The sequence below is a fragment of the Pezoporus occidentalis genome, unplaced genomic scaffold (assembly GCF_034315485.1).
Source record: "Pezoporus occidentalis ecotype Australia unplaced genomic scaffold, CSIRO_AGI_Poc_V1 ctg25, whole genome shotgun sequence".
In the NCBI taxonomy this organism is placed as follows: Eukaryota; Metazoa; Chordata; class Aves; order Psittaciformes; family Psittacidae; genus Pezoporus; species Pezoporus occidentalis.
The window spans coordinates 472,022-488,952 of record NW_026914394.1 but is presented as its reverse complement, the minus strand read 5'-3'; the positions used below and the strand labels follow the sequence as shown (position 1 = coordinate 488,952).

The following is a 16,931-nucleotide window of genomic DNA, read 5'->3' as shown; positions in this document are numbered from 1 at the left end:
ATCCATATCAACTCATTTTCACATTCAAATACAGATGTCATTTGAGGTTTTTATCCAGCCTGCAGTCACCATTCTGGAATGTGAGTTTGCCAGTAGCTGCTGACTTTCTTCCATTCTTTAGCTCAGTAGAGATTACCTAGAGGCAGGTCTGTGTTTTTCATCATACTTTTGTACTACTTTAGGAGATGGAGTTACGTCAAGGTGTTTCAGTTTCTCGGCTTCTAATGCTTGAAGTATCAATCTAATTATTTAGGCTTTAAAATGACGTGTGTTTCTGGGCATGGAGTGAAAATCTGACTTTAAATATCCCTACTCATTTCAGTGTTTCTGTGCTCAAGTTTTACTCTTGGCAGCTACATAGATCTGTCTTGATCAGAAGACTGATGTAAGTGAAGAGTTTAGTTTTCATTTGCCAAGTCCCCAGTAAGTATTCCATCCCCATACATCATAAGGATTCTAGTGGTCAAATATATGCATATATCTATCAAGAAAATGAGAAACTGCCCTTTATTAGAGGGATTATTTTAGCAAAAATGAAACCTCTTTGTCAGTCTGTTAAGTAGATGTTGGAATAGAAGATTCCAGCTCTTGCAGCTACAATGGCATGATGGTAAATAGTAAGGGGGTTTAGAATTTTTTTGCTTGTCTTCCTCTGGTTCCTATTTCAATTAGCAAGTGTGATTCCAGAGGCAGAGTAGATGTTAACTGTAATGTAGTAACTTTTTGTTCAGTCTCTGTCTGGTGATCGTAAGAAACTATGAAAGAGCTGGTTTTTTTTTTTGTTTTGTTTTGCTTTTTTTCCCCAGGGACCAGCTTAGGGCCATTTCAGGAATGAACAGGGCAAAACTGGATATAATTAGTTTGGATATAAGGAAGAAATCCTTTACTGTAAGAGTGGTGAGGCACTGGAATGGGCTGCCCAACAAAGTTGTGAATGGCCCATCCCTGGTGGTGTTCAAGGCCAGGTTGGACAGAGCCTTGGATGACATGGTTTAGTGTGAGGTGTCCCTGCACATGGCAAGGGGGTTGGAACTAGATAATCACAGAATCATAGAATAGTTAGGGTTGAAAAGGACCTTAAGATCATCAAGTTTCAACCCCCCTGCCATGGGCAGGGACACCTCACACTAAACCATATCACCCAAGGCCTCGTCCAACCTGGTCTTAAACACCGCCAGGGAAGCCAGGGATGGAGCATTCACAACCTCCCTGGGCAATCCATTCCAGTGCCTTGCCACCCTAACAGGAAAGAATTTCCTCCTCATATCCAATCTAAACTTCCCCTGTTTAAGTTTTAACCTGTTACCCCTTATCCTATCACTACAATCCCTAATGAAGAGTCCCTCCCCAGCCTCCCTATAGGCCCCCTTCAGATACTGGAAGGCTGCTATGAGGTCTCCACGCAGCCTTCTCTTCTCCAGGCTGAACAGCCCCAACTTTCTCAGCCTATCTTCATATGGGAGGTGCTCCAGTCCCCTGATCATCCTCGTGGCCTTTCTCTGGACTTGTTCCAACAGTTCTGTGTCCTTTTTACGTTGAGGACACCAGAACTGCACACAGTACTCCAGGTGAGGTCTCACGAGAGCAGAGTAGAGGCGCAGGATCACCTCCTTCGACCTGCTGGTCACTCTCCTTTTGATGCAACCCAGGATACAGTTGGCTTTCTGGGCTGCAAGCGCACACTGAAGCCGGCTCATGTTCATTTTCTCATCAACCAACACCCCCCAGTCCTTCTCTGCAGGGCTGCTCTGAATCTCTTCTTTGCCCAACCTGTAGCTGTGCCTGGGATTGCTCCGACCCAGGTGTAGGACCTTGCACTTGGCATGGTTAAACTTCATGAGGCTGTCATCAGCCCACCTCACAAGCGTGTCAAGGTCCCTCTGGATGGCATTCCTTCCCTCCAGCGTACCAACCGAACCACACAGCTTGGTGTCATCAGCAGACTTGCTGAGGGCGCACTCAATCCCACTGTCCATGTCAGCGACGAAGATGTTGAACAAGACCGGTCCCAACACCGATCCCTGAGGGACACCACTCGTTACTGGTCTCCAGCCAGACATTGAGCCATTGACCACAACTCTTTGTGTGTGGCCATCCAGCCAGTTCTTTATTCACCGAGTGGTCCATCCATCAAATTGATGTCTCTCCAATTTAGAGACAAGGATGTTGTGTGGGACAGCATCGAGCGCTTTGCACAAGTCCAGGTAGATGACATCAACTGCTCTACCCCTGTCCATCAGTTCTGTAGCCCCATCATAGAAGGCCACCAAATTGGTCAGGCAGGATTTCCCCTTAGTGAAGCCATGCTGGCTGTCACCAAGCACCTTGTTGATTTTCATGTGCCTTAGCATGCCTTCCAGGAGAATCTGCTCCAAGATCTTCATGTCTGCTTCCAATGCTCTTCAGGTTTTTTCCAACCCTAACTATTCTATGATTCCAAAAGCAGACTAATGGTGTTCTGGAGTGTTATGCTCCGTTTCTACCATCAACTTCATCTCCTATCTCCATGTCACTCTGGCATACAAGCTAAACATGGAGAACTAAAAGGCTTTTCTGCCTCTGATCTACACTTCTCCTTGCCCCGAGTGTGGGAGTGCTGGCTTTATCACATCTACCCTCAAAAAAGATGGTGAGGGCAGGAATGGAAAAGCAAGGTGGAGTTCTGGTTTGTACCATGAGATGTTTACTGTAGCTGCTTTAGTGCAGGTTGGTTGGTACAGGGCAAGACTAATTGCTGGGGTTAGGGAAAACAAGTTTGAAGCATTTTTTCACTTCCTTATTAGGTTAAGTCCCATTTAAAGTGCAGTGCTGTTCAAGGCTTGGGTTAGATCTGGTACCAGGGTTATGAAAGGTCTAGTGTATGCTTGTAACATTTGCTGCTTTGCTGCTTTCCTGAACATTGATGTGCTGCTATAGTCATTGGATTTTACCCAAATCAAAGTAAGAAAATGGGGCTGGAAAGGACTCAATAAATCTCTGTCCTTGTGTCCTAGGCTGGGAGCCTTAGGGCCGCAGTCTGAGAGACCTGATGCCTTTTCATTTGGGTAATGTCTTACAGGTGTGTTTTTCTCATTTTCACAGATTCTTCATCTCTTCTGCTGTCTCTTAAATTAGTGTATCTTCAATTTTGAGATAGAATTTCAGTCTTTAATATCACTACTGTTTGCATGAAAAAATATTTCTTCATTTGATCTGTACCTTGGGGACTTCATTTAAAACATTCTGTACACAGAAAGCCTTAGCTCATGTCTTAAGTGCTCTCGTGGGAGCACTTGGGGGTATCGCTGTGTGTTTGGCAGTGAGCGTGCAGGCAGATTGAGTCATGATTACATCCACCTTCTTGTGTGCGCTCACACAAATAAGCAGTATTGCATGGACTTCTTTCAAGGAGAATTGGATTTCATCTCCTTTCAGACAAATTTGGCACCCTAGGAACACAGTACTAGGTTGGTGGGGTTTTTTGGTGCGATCTTCTCCTTTTGAATCCTTTCTTTTTTGTGAAAGTACTGGTGATGGGCTTTGTTACAATAGCTGGAAGGATGGCTTTTGTCTTTTAACGTTCTTTATCCTCTATTAAACAGTGATTTAACAAAAAAGAAAATTACTTTTAATTCTCTGTGTAGTGGAGTTTATCAAAAAGGAGTATTTTAGAAATGCTGTGCACGAGACAGCAGAAGAGAGGCTGTATGCGTTGTGTGTGTGTTACAGAAAGGACAGATTAAATGCTTGCCTCTATGTCTACCATCAAAATAGTAGAAAACTTAAAATCCATTTTTAATTTAGCACGGTGCCTAAAACATTGAGGGTCTTAGTGCAGGCTTCTTACTTAGTGCAGACTGCTTACTCACCCTCTTCCTTCTCTCTCAGTGCAATGCCTTTTGACCTTCTCTTTGTGTTACTGAGCTCATTTGAGAGACTTTTGCATTGGTGTGTTTGGTTTGTTTCTTATGATTAATCTTATAATCAAATTGCTGAATTTTCTCATACAAGCAGTAGATTTCAGAGGACCACAATTTATTATGTTTGACTGTAGCTGCCTCAGGTTTAGCCACACAACAGGAACATGTCCCAGTGAAGTTCTTTTAACGGGAAGCATGTGTTCAATGTCTAGGTGTCCACAGTGGCTGTATAATCTGGATATTATCTTTGATTTATCAAGGAGGCAAAGATTGCAGACTGAGGCAACAGTTCTTAGTCTCCCCTTTCCTGTCTAGAATTTTCTCCCTTGCAGTCTGCCTGAAAAGCAGTCTGAACTGAAAACAGTTTGGCTAACTGCTGTAATGCACTAAGAGTGCAGGTATTCCAGACTGAAGAATAACCTGGTTTATGGAAAGAGACTTCTAACATCTGAACATTGCTGACATTACTTAGAAAGTATTTTGTGGTGGAAATGTGCTGCACTGTATTTACAAAGATGGACTCAAATATCATCCTTTGTATTTGCAGCTTCTGGGGAAATTTTTCCAACCAATAGTTATGATTTTTTGGAAGTGCTTCAGCTTTCCTGATAAGGCCAGATACACTGTCTTGAAAATCAACTTCCTTAAATCTGCAAATGGTCTCCTGTTTTGTTGATGACTGGCTCAATGAAGCTTCTTCCAACTAGAAATGCTTATAGGAAGTGTAACCTTTGGCTGACAAGGCATTCTGCTGAAGTTCACCTACAAGCACATTTTGGCTCTGGAGTCAGTGTGTCTAGCCAACAGGAATCATCTCAGCTGTACCAGACCAGCAGGTCAGCTTCCTATCCGCAGAACTTGGAATCTCATCTGGGGCAATCTCAGAAATCGAAATCTTATGTTAAAGTGTATTTCCTGGTAGCAGCTGTAGCTGTGTGTGTTATCATTTAGTGGAAATGCTTTCCAACAGTGTTTTGTAGCAGTCCTTGGCTTAACCAGTGGCTTATTATTGCTTGATACAGCAGAGAGGTTTTCCAGGAATTTGGATCACTAGAGGTCTATTCTAGCAATCTATTTTCCAGAGTCTGAAAACTGAGATTCTTGACACAAAGTTTAAATTGTTTCAATATGTTGCTTGTAAACTCATTAATTCTGCCTTTATCAGTGTATCTGGTTTCTCTTTTCCTGGGTAATAACTTCTAAATACATAGGGTTTCTAAATATATCTTTATGTCCAGCTTTTTTCCATGAGATCATGATATTGAGCTTTGTTTTTAATTTCTGATTTAAAGTTAGAAATGTATGTCTGCTTCCCTGTAGAAACCCTAAACCATTAGGAATTTTTGAACCCTTACTCTTGGTAACCTGAGCCAGTGTGTCTTTTCTGCCTGAAGCATAGGTAATGAATATGTTTCCATTGAGACGTCCCTTGACCAAAACAGGTTGACAGAAAAAGTTAAGTTCTACCAGTCTTTGAGTGACAGTGATGGTTTTCTGGCTTGGTAAAAATGAGACATCAGCATTATGGCAAAATTAAATTTAAATTCATAATTGGATTCATATTTTAGAATTAAGTCAAATACAGCGAGTTCCTGATTTGAAACTGATGTGATACACCTTTACAAAGGAAGAGTTGATATAGAGATGAAAGCATTACTTTTAATTACTTAGCCTCAGGTTTTGCTTAATGAAAATACTGCAGTACTCGGTTAACCTTGTGCTTTAGCATGTCTCATAAAAGAGAAAATAATACTTTTGAAAGTTGTCTAAGTGGAACTCGTATCTAAAGGGAAAAAAAAAACTTCCCCCCCCCCCCCCCCCCCCCCGCTTCCTTGTGAAGCTATTAAGACCATGTGTGATCGCTCTGCAGACTTTCAGAATTCATTAGGGAAGGAACAGATTTCTGCTCTGGAGGAGTCTGGATTTCTTAGTCTTTGTCAACTTGTTTGCAGAATTGTTCCTATGTGATTGCTTTATGAAGTGAAACTCAAACAGCAATGTTTTGAATAGATGTTATATCTAAAAAAATTCTTCCCTTTTCCCCGGATACCTGGTCATGTCCTATTGCTCTTCATTAAACAAGAGGAATTGCGTTTTCACTGTCTCTCCAATTAGTACTTATATATTTAATTTGGGGAGTATTACTGGAGGTGAGAGTAGGCAAAAGACGCTCAAGTACAAGTCCTGCTTCTTTGGTTATAAAAACAGATTTCCACAGCTTGGCTTATGCAAAGGGCCCTACCTATGTTCTTTCTTCTCTGGCTGCTTGTAATTTACCAGTCAGCTGTTAGACAAGAGAACAGTGAGGATCATTCATTTCTTCAAAAGCGGCTTAGCCAAACTAGTACTACATGTGTCTTGCATCAGTTTGGGTTTCAACTCAGAAGTATTTGAGGATTTAAAAGGTCCTTTTCCTTCAAACTCCTCTCCACAAGATTCTCCTGTCACACTTAATGAAACCATTAATTTCTATCACTTGCTTGCAACATAGAAGTTTGTGAACATTGTGGAAATGACAGTGTGGTTTTGCTTGAGACCAAAATCGAAATGATAAAACTGAGAATTGGTTAATCTGAAAAGACTCAATGCTTTAACTGTGCTCTGAAGTGCACAGAATTTAACTTTTACTGAACTCTTGCATGGGAGATGTTTACTGTTAATATTAATTTGCATTTTGTCATGGTTAAGTTCAGCTTGTATGGTGGTAAAAATGGGCTTTCAATTGTGCCTGAAATGAAATCAAATGTCTGGTGCTTTGTCCGTCACTTTCCAGAAGAATCAAGGGTGATAGTCACTGCCATTAACAGCAGGAGTCTGAATCTTGTGCTGTGTAGGTAGCTTTAGTGGAGTGTGTGTATACTGGGTACTGTTGAAACTGGCTTTGACTCCAATGTTGGAAATAAGCGGTTGGGGAGGGGAAGCATACTGCATGTATGTGCCATCATATTCTTAAGTGGTTAGGAATGGGTTAGGAAGAAACATCTTTATGCTGAAGCAGCAAAATGCAAAGGGAAGTAATTTTCTGTTTATGCAGACCAACAGTGGATAACTTGGCTTAAACTTCCTTAAAACAGAACTCTGAGATTGTTCCTCCTGTGTAAATCATTCTATGCTGGACTTTGCTTATCATCAAATTGGTAACTTCCCTTCTTTAGTTTGAAATGTCTCCTGTCCTCTCTTGGAACTGCTAATTCAAATTATGTTGTAGTACAGACAAGTGACCTGGTTTTGTGCTGGGATGTTTAAATAATCAGTCTTGAGGTATGCAGTATCTGTGGGGCTGATTTTTCTTTTTCCTTCTTTCATGGCATATGCAGCACTACTTATTAGCTCAGTTTCTTTAAAGAAAAAAAGAGGGGGGGAAAAAAGCCCAAACCACTTTTCTTTTCTTGTTTCTTGTAGGTTTATGGGTGTCTGTGTGCATCAAGGACAGCTGCACGCACTTACTGAGGTAAGACTATTTCATGATATACTTTGAATATGAAACAGTTCTCAGGCCAGATTTTGCAACTGCTGTTCACCTTGAGTGATAGTTTCTTTTATGGTGACTCGTGAGTTAAACACATGCTACTTGCTATGCAGTGGGAAGACTGCAGAATCAGGCCTCAGAACTGTACGTTTGCTCGTAGCCCTTGTATGTCTTGTCTCCTCAGAAGCACTTACTAGGGAAAAAAAATCACATAACATAAAATTTCACTTGATACTATTCTAAATGAGAGATCTGGATTACTGTTGAGCTGCTCCTAAACATGGTTGTTTCAGTGACATTGCATTGTATTTAAATCTTATACTCCATTTGTGTGCATGTTTCACAGGTAAATCTGGGACATTTCAGCTGGGTGGTATTGGTGTATTCAATCCATACTACTTTCTTATTTGGAGTAACAGCAAGATTACAGCTTAATCTGCATCCCGTAGAAAGGGATTATTTCATTGCCTATATATGCTGGCCAAGATCAAATGAGATTTAGTTTCTCATCAAATGTGAAACTAAAGTTTCTGTTCATGTGAATCTTCCCACCAAGTTTTACTGAGTTGTATGTTTAATCACCCTGTAAACTGCTCAGAAAAAAAGGAGTATGCTCTTGTTAGGAATAGCATTGCCTGTTTTGAGTCAAAAATCAGTAAAATGTTTTTCCTGCTGTTATAGTTTGGGTACAGATTGAGGGGAAACTCATGTGTGGTAAAGTACTGTTTTATTTTTACTTTGATTTTGTAGGAACTGATCAATTAAAAAATTAACCCTTTCCCACCCCCAAAGATAATTATTAATTAGCAATTAAAACATGTTCCCAGTATGCTTGCCAAAAACTACTATAAAATGAGAAGACTGGGTAGTTATATGCCAGTTATCTGGATACGTGTGGCCATCACTTTCTGTAACTCTCATATGCCACTCTGAGGCAAAGATGCACGTATGTGGGTGGTGAAATTCTTCACCATCTGGGGTGCCAGTTCTGCAGTTTTAGTTCTAGCTACTATTAGAGTGATGCACACTATTTCACAATGACCATATATCTAGTGTAAGAGCAAAAGTAAAGACCCTTTAGAAATTTCAAGATACAGCACATATGAGGGATCCTTTGATATGAGAGGGACAGTTTATTTGATCCCCCTCCAGGCTCCCTCCCTGCTCCTGTGCTCGGGAGAGGGAATGTTTCTAAGATTTGGCATTTGATGGCTGATGAAGACATTCAGGCAGGCTTTGATAATGTTATTGCCTATTTCTTTTGGACCTCTAATCAGTTAAAGCAGGGAGGTTTCAGGCCTTTTCACTAAACATGTCCTGGAAGAGACGTCCTCCTAACATGTCACTGTACACAGTCTTGGCAGATCTTCCTCAGTGTGGTTTTTTGGTGGTTTGTTTTTTTTTTCTCCTTCATCCCAGTTTCTTGCCATTTTTTATGTCCCTCCCCACCCAGAAAGCCAAGAAAACGAAACCAGCACAGATGCTTCCTTACGGAGAGCTAATTTTGTAGCTGCTTGCTTTGTTCAGCTATTTTTGAATTCTTGGCAAGAAAATAAGAAAGACTTCAAAGAATAACTTTTTATAGATACAATTCAGAGTAACAGAAGAGATTCCTGAAGTATCTTGAGACCAAAGAGGAAAAGCTTTAGAATGAAGAAGGTGGTTGTAAAATTTTGAGAAAGAGAATAGCTTTAATGGCATATTATAAAAGTGCATGCAGTGATCAGTGGAGCAAGGTGGATATTTAATGCCTTCAATAGAAGAAAGCATGACCACAGGCCATTATAAATTGTTGTAAGGAATCCATATACCACTTTGTGCAATACGGTAGTTGTTCTTTGATTTTTACAGAGCTTTTCAAAGTTAAGAGCTGTGTATGTTCCAAGTGGTGGAATTAGTTGTGTTTTCTGGCAACAGTAGTGGGATTTTTTTTATCTTGAAGTGTGTGTAGAGTAGTGGTTGAGTTCTGAAGACTTCTGGAGGTTGGAGAAGGGGGCTGAAATGGCTAGCTGAAGGAGTTATTAGTAAGACAGACATGGTGACTCACCAGTTCAAATATAGCCCAGGAGGATGAACAAATCAGCCGCTGTCTTGTGGCTTTTTTCAGCTTGTGATCCAAAAAGCTGGTCTCCTAGCTTCAAGTGCTCAACATAACTGATACTATGAGCAACCAGAGAACTTCTGCTGGGATTTCACTTCTTTGGAGATGAAACTGGATTCAGAAGCCTCATTGCTCAATATATGTCTGAGTCACTGTCAGGAGATTCCTCTCTTGCACTAGCTTGTGCTAGACCTGTTCTGTAAGGAGCTTAATTATCCCTTCTTGTGTTTTGAGAGTACAGTTGATGATATGCCAAAGTAAAAGGGATGTAGCATCACTTAGAGCTTATGTCTGAGGGTGCAGACATATCATGCTTACTTGTATGTCTATGTTTCTGTGACAGAAGAATTTGAGAACTTGTGGCAAATGTTTGCTCAATTGAATGAGATGGCTTGTACTATTAACAGGAAGGGCAACAACCACAAATGGTGTTAGAGGGGCCTTGAGGATTTTATAAGCCTGTTAAGGGGGCTGCATTAGTAGTATACAGCACTTTGTTATTGGAAGGCAGAGTCTGAAATATTAGGGATTTATTTTCTTGCATGTTTAAATGCACAGGAGGCTAAACACAGATCACGCGGAACAGTTTTTTTTGCTTAGGGAAGGTGTTGATCATATGTAGGCCTTGGGTTTTTTCCTGTTGGCAGCATTTTACATGGGTTTAATTGTACTCTCTCAAGAGGCTTTTGTTTTTAAAGCTGTTTGGCAATAAGCAGTTTCTGTTTGTTTTGGTTTGGTGTTTTTTGAAAATAAGAATGGAATTGTTTCATTATGGACTGCACCAGGACTTTGGCCTTGTTCTGAGTCCACAGTCTTGCCAGTTCTGAAAATCCAATATTGCTTTTGAAGTTCTGCTCAAGCCAGAAGCTATGGCATCTGCCTCTTCTTGAAGCTGGTCAGTGTCTATCCTTAGAGTCACAGAATGGTTTAGGGGGACAGGGACCTCTATCCTTGCAAGCACGTAGTTCAGAAACACTTAAGGAAAGTGAAGTAGATGCCTTAATAGGTACCACTCAAATGATTTGGCAGTTATTAGTCTGCTTCACTAATCTGTGAATAGTCTGCAGCACTAATCTGTGCTGATGGGCACAGATTTGCTGTGATCATTTTCTGTAAAACCAGGAACTGGGTATTCCTTTCTCAGTATTCAGCTATAATCTATAGCTGGTGGTTTGTTTCTGTAACTACAAGAACCTGTAGGGCTTCCTGCTGTACTTGTATGCCTCTCTAACCTAATTCCAGCCTCTCCTTCAAGCCTCTCTTTGTTTTCCAGCCATCTTCCTAATCTGACAACTCTCTATTCACTTTCATTTCTTAATTTCCTGGCACATAGCAGCATCCTCAGAGAAACTTGCACAGTAGTACAGGCTCTGGTGTCAGGATGAAATGCCTTTGAGCATTCAGAGACCACATCTAAGTTAGTGCCAGGAGCTTAGCAGACAGTATACACTCCAGGGGATATGAAGCTGTGAGCCAGTTAGCATGGAGGACCTGTGGCTTAATAGCAATAGCATACAATCTTACCCCACGCACACTTACCACTGAATAGCTGCATGAGCAAATACCCATTTTAGATGGGAGGCAAACAAATTGATTTTTGTTGCAGGTTCTGCTGGCCTGTACTATTACACTGAAGCAGATAACAGCATACAGTCTGGCATATAAAAGGCATGTAATACCTTTTTGCAGATCTTAAATTATTTGTAGAACTCTCTTAAGCAGGTTTATCTGAATTTCTAACAGAGAGATCAGGCTAAAATCTTGTTATAAGTAGATGTGTATATATATGCACAGAACGAGTTGTACAGTTGGATAATTCCTCTTGAAGGAAATGAAACCCCTGACAGCTGTGTGTATAGGAGATGAAGATGGGAGAACTACTCGGTGTTGACTGGGATATCTTGAAATTGCAGTTGCTTCACAGACAATAGCTAATTATTAAAACAAGTTTTATGGCTATTAATTCATAGTGGATGATAGTAAAATAAGAGCACAAATGTTCCACTGTTACAGTCTGATGCTGAAGATTTACTTGCTCAGAGCAGGATCTGACATGCATTGAAGCGTTCTCAGGCAGGGAGTAGGGTAGTGGCAGTGTGATAGCACCACACAGCCTGTGATGGAGGGTTGGAGAGTATTGATTTAGCCAGCAGCTGGATCTGCTTGACATGTCTCTCCTGCAGTCTTTCAGTCTTTCTTCTTGGTGTGTTCTACCTAGTCCGTCATTCTGATTCCATCCCAACGGTGCAGTATTAGATATTTTATGGGTCTAAGAGCATATTTGAGCGGCCTTGGTTTTAAGGTGCTGTATACACGGCATTGGACCAATGGTGAGAGAACTCTAAGGGGTGAGCCAGCCTTTCTGTGCTCTCTGCTCCACCAGGGGAGGAGGAGGTGCATGCATCCCATGCAGGGGTGAATGGAAGTGCATTGCAGTCTAAAATAGTGTGATGGTGTATTCAGTAATGTGTGGTGGCACTGTATAGTGTAGACAGCAGAACCTAATGCAAGGTATTAGGCAAAAAGTGCTGTAAGAAAAATCTTGACTGCTGCTTTAAGTTGTTTTTGTTTTTGTTTTTTTTTTTAAGAATCCACAGAATTCCTTGAATTCCTGCATATTTGTAGTTCAATTATATATATATATGTTTTTTTATAGCTGTGTCATAAACCTCAGGAAAAAATTTACTATGGAAATCCTTCCAGACATGTTAATTTTTATCTTGGGCAAGATCATAGAATCATAGAATCGTTAGGGTTGGAAAGGACCTTAAGATCATCCAGTTCCAACCCCCCTGCCGTGGGCAGGGACACCTTACGCTAAATCATATCACCCAAGGCCTCGTCCAACCTGGCCTTGAACACTGCCAGGGATGGAGCATTCACAGCCTCCCTGGGCAACCTATTCCAGTGCCTCACCACCCTAACAGGAAAGAATTTCCTTCTTATATCCGACCTAAACTTCCCCTGTTTAAGTTTTAACCCGTTACCCCTTGTCCTGTCACTACAGTCTCTAATGAAGAGTCCCTCTCCAGCAAGATAATGGCTATTGGATAATTTGGACATGTTGCACCATAGTAGCTTACTGAACTGGACACTGCTGTTTCTACCAGTAACCGCAATTCATTGTTTTGAGACAAAAATGCTGTTACATAGCAGTTTGGAAAAGACTTTTCCCTCCACCCTTCCCCTTCTTATGCTTTCCCCTTCTTCCTTCTACTCATGAAGCTCATCTTAATGTAAAGCCTGTGGCTTTTGAGGGGAGAGAGGTTTCTTCAATAAATTCTTCTGTGGTAATGGAAAACTTCCTCTGCTGTTCCTCCCAAGACTAACAATTTAAGGAAACTATAAATGCAATTAGTGGAGTTTCAGGCCTTCAAAGTCCTTCGTTTTTAGGTAGGATTCAATTTATTTCTTTTTAATTTGGATATAGCACTGATTAGGAAGAAAAAATATTAAAACCTTAAAATTATCAGAATTGTTACAGTTGTGCTGAAGGGAAAGTAAGTTCTCCTGCTTGCACAAGCAGAGCCTATAATTTAATTAAAATACCTAAGTTTTATTTGGTTTTCCTTCTTTCTCTTTTCCCTGCCCTCTGTTCTTAGGCACCTTTCTATGAAGAGCCTTTGACCCTAGAATGGAGAAAACCTGACAGATGTCGCTTAGATGTCCTCTTCTAAACCTTTATGCTACAGCAAAACCTGTAGGCATACATTGCCTTCTAGATAGCAGTTGCACACTTCTGAAAGTTTTAAAAAGCCTTGGAACATCATTCCTTCCTTGCTCCCTCCTCCTCCCATCTCCTGTAGCATTTGCTAATCCCTTCTGTTATTCTACCAGTGTGATTCATATTGTTTGAGTAACTTCAGTTTTACTCATGTAGCACTGCAAATATTTAACTCTGCTTTGGTGATCACAATAGCCTGTCAACCCTAGGGAACTTTGTGTCCTTAGAGCTGTGGTTCCTATTATCAGTCATTCTGCAAATATTCCATACAACAAAGGAGTTGTTCCCAGTTAGGTACTGAGCAACCTTGTCTAGTGGAAGGTGTCCCTGCCTATGCAGGGAGGGTGGAAATAGATGAGCTTTAAGGTCCCTTCCAACCCAAGCCACTCAATGGTTACCTGTTTACCAGCTTGGGTTTAGCTCCTGGATAAGATGGTGTAGGCGGTTGTCCCCCAAAAAGAATAGCTGCACTTGATTAAGCTATGCTTGGAGACAACTGAAGAGAAGATGAAAGTTGTATTAAAGGTAACGCCAAGTAAAAAAATTAAAAGAAATGAAAGAACTCTCAACTTCATCCAGTTAGAAAATGTTACTCATCTGCTGAATACTGCTGGATTTCCAATTTCTGTGGAAAAAAAAAACACGGAGTTGTTAGGGAAGCCCTTTACTTCATGTAATATTAAAGGTTTAGGTATTACCTAATGTGTAAAGCCAAGCTGCACTGATTAGAGGCTTCTGCATCAGTTTGTATTCCATATCTTGTCCTGTTTGGTAGCTACCCCCACTTCCTGAACTCTTCCTTAGGCTCTTTGTACAGTGTTTCTGACTGCAGCATTGAGAAAAGAAAATCAAGAGGAGGAGCAAAAAATAGGAGGGATGGGGAAATGTTTTAGAGATACATAGAGATGTTTCAGTCTTTTGTCTCTCCTCAGTTTTGGTCTGGTCCAATTTGGTCTCATTTGCATACATAAAATATCTTACTTGTGTGTGTCAGAGGTCTTGGGCAGTATGTTCAAGTTATTTACAGACTTGTAGAACTGTCAACTGCTGTGACTTTCCTGGGGAATGAAGTGAGCGACTGTGCAAACTTGGATGGTTTTGTTGCAGCTCTGAGAATATACCTGTTGGTTCTCAATGTCTTTGTTTTAGAGGAATAAGTCTTGATACAGAGCAGTGTAAAAAGATGGAATTTACTTTGAAGTAACTTTAAAAATAGATTGGCACCCTATGATGACAAAGGGTATCTTTCAGATTACTTTCAGCAGCCACCAGCTGGCATTTTTAAATGCCTCCTGGCTGTAGGATGCTGCACAGGCCTGCTGCTTAAACTTTGTAAGAACTCCAAGTATGTGTAAAATTCTGCAGATTAAATTGATCCTTATGATCTCTCAGCCAATGAATAGCATGACCTGTGGATTAATACTGTAATAAATCTCTTCTTGTATGCTTTATTCTTTTTGTCTTTAGTTCAGATCTTTTTTTGTAGCTTTCATTAGAGCTACAGTTTCATTTTTATATACCTCCCTGGAAATAGGAAGAAGAGTTCTTTCAGTGGTGCTGTACTGATGCCAGTGCTGGAAACTGTAATGTGTAGAGGCAGTCTGGGCCTTTGCAGGTATAAACCCCAAGTATCAGGAGTGTAAGTTCAGCCTTACCAAAAGTATGTCAGGAGCCTCGGGTCCTCTACTAGACTGTGGTTACTTTATACCCCTTCTGGAATGGACTTGGGTATTAGAACTGAATATATTTCATTCCAGGTAGGTATGCTTTGATGACAAGAATGGTGATGTGGTATGAAGCTAGAGTACCTGTTATTTGCTTGCCCAGTTTTCTGCTTTTGTTGTAGGACTAGAAGTCCATCCAGCACACATCTGTGTTATGTCCTCTGTTAATTTGGTTGTTTGGGTTCATTAGCTTTTCCCTTACAGGAGTTATTAAGAGTCAGGCCTTGCATATACTTGCGTTGATATCAAGAGAAAACCATTTGTCTGGACCCCAGGGATTTGACCTCTAGAGAGGAGTTAATGGTCACCTTGTCTGATGCAGCAGTAGTTGTGCTCCCCCTTAATGACTAAGGACTGTGTGAGAAGTTTGCTGTAGGACCTGAGCAGAAGAATAGGGGTTATGGCAACAAAAAGAGGGTTTAAAACAAAGGGAGATAACTCAGGTTTTAGGAAGACTACGCTAGCCTGTAAAACAAAAGGTGAGAATCGTTCCATTTCATTGCAATAGTGTTTATCAGCACTAAAAGAGAATAAATGCATCACATGAGGTGTCTGTTAGGACTGTTCACTATTTACATAGTGCTTTATGTTTCTGTTCTTGAAAAAAGCACTTACCACAGAAAAAAATGCTGAGAGGTAATAATGCTTTGAAATATCTAGTTAATTCTATCATCCTTTTTAAAAATACATAAGACTGTGGAAGCTTTTTACTTTGGGGAATAGTGTTAAGATGAACCTACAAGATGCAAAGCCTCTGTTACTGTGTGCCTGCTTTGGCACATGTGAATATCAGCTCAATCTTTTGGGGTTAAAAAGCCCAACAAACTAAACTTGTACAGAAAGACAAATCTGTTGTCTGGGCTTTCTACTTCATTGCGTGTGAACACGGGCTAAGTTGGGAAGAACTGAAAGTATCACCTTCATTGTCACATACAGCAGCTATTTTGCTGAAAGGAAATAGAGATAGGTAATAAGGACTTTTCTTAGAGCCGGACAGTTATGAAACTTCTGTTTATATTTTGAGATGAATGTGTTTATGAGATGGCAAACCAAGTATCTAGCAATATCGTTTTGAAATTTTAAAGATCCTGAATCTGTGAAGTGATAAGCCTCGGGATGTGCTTCAGCTTTCTTGTGTCAAAGTATCAGTTTTAGCTTTTGCTTAAATTATTTCATATTTAAAAAAAGAAGTTACCTATAAATTTTACTATTAGACACTTGTATGTGTCCATCTGAAATAAGTTATTTCAGTGGTTTTGTCCAGGACCACATGTAGAGCCTGTGCTTTTTCTTGTTCCTGTGTAGCTTGCAAAGTGATTCCTAGTACATCTCTGATGGTTTTGAAATGCAGTTATAATTGTTTTTGTAAGCTTGGTTCTGTGCAGACACTTCCCTTCATCTCTTCATTGTTCATAATAGGATTTTAAAAATACTTGTCAACACTTGGGCCATATTTGGGTTTAGTTTTGCTCTCTTCACAGCATATGGAGTGTCGGTTTCAGTTTTGCAGTAACAGTTTGTCAGGTTCTCAATTTAATTTATAAAAAGTGGCTGAATGCACTCTCAGCAAATGCAGATTGATGCTTGATGATCAGCTTTATCGCATCCTTTCTCTGTGCCATACAAGGCATCATGTTTCACCTTCAGATTTGTGTCCTTTTTTCCCCATGTATTCAGTCTCTTTAGAGGATTACAGCATGTCTCTCTTCAACTTGAGATCCATGTATGAAAGGCTTAATATATCTGTCATTACCCAGCCTGCAGAATTGAAGAGACCCGTTCCTGTGCTATTGATCTGTGTCAAGAAGCATGGGTAGCTCTAGAAGCAACCATGTCCTGATGCAGTATTAACTGGAGAGTGCCAGACTAACCAAGTGTATTGGTTTGAGATGAGGGGTGTCTGCCATACCTATATTTTTTTTTGAAAGGGTGAAAGGAAAAGGGAGAAAAACCCCAAACCAAACAAGGCATTTCCAGTAGTGATTCAGTCTAGATTATCAACTGAGTGAGAGTC

At 40.5% G+C, this 16,931-nt stretch overlaps 3 protein-coding genes across 7 annotated transcripts in view; 2 read left to right on the top strand and 1 right to left on the bottom strand.

Annotated features, from left to right (window-relative positions):
* AKR1A1 (aldo-keto reductase family 1 member A1) overlaps window positions 1-16,931 on the bottom strand; it is a 201,056-nt gene that overhangs the window by 117,938 nt on the left and 66,187 nt on the right. The window lies entirely within an intron of this gene.
* The window catches only part of LOC134165818 (selenoprotein Pb-like), a 92,515-nt gene that overhangs the window by 20,377 nt on the left and 55,207 nt on the right, over window positions 1-16,931 (top strand). The gene's annotated exons all lie outside the window — the stretch shown is intronic.
* Window positions 1-16,931, top strand: part of TESK2 (testis associated actin remodelling kinase 2) — a 116,914-nt gene that overhangs the window by 64,400 nt on the left and 35,583 nt on the right. For all 5 annotated transcript variants that reach the window (XM_062622937.1, XM_062622938.1, XM_062622936.1 and 2 more), the window contains one exon: window positions 7,302-7,350. In XM_062622937.1, coding sequence (XP_062478921.1) covers window positions 7,302-7,350 — 49 coding nt within the window. The remainder of the gene's footprint in view (window positions 1-7,301; window positions 7,351-16,931) is intronic.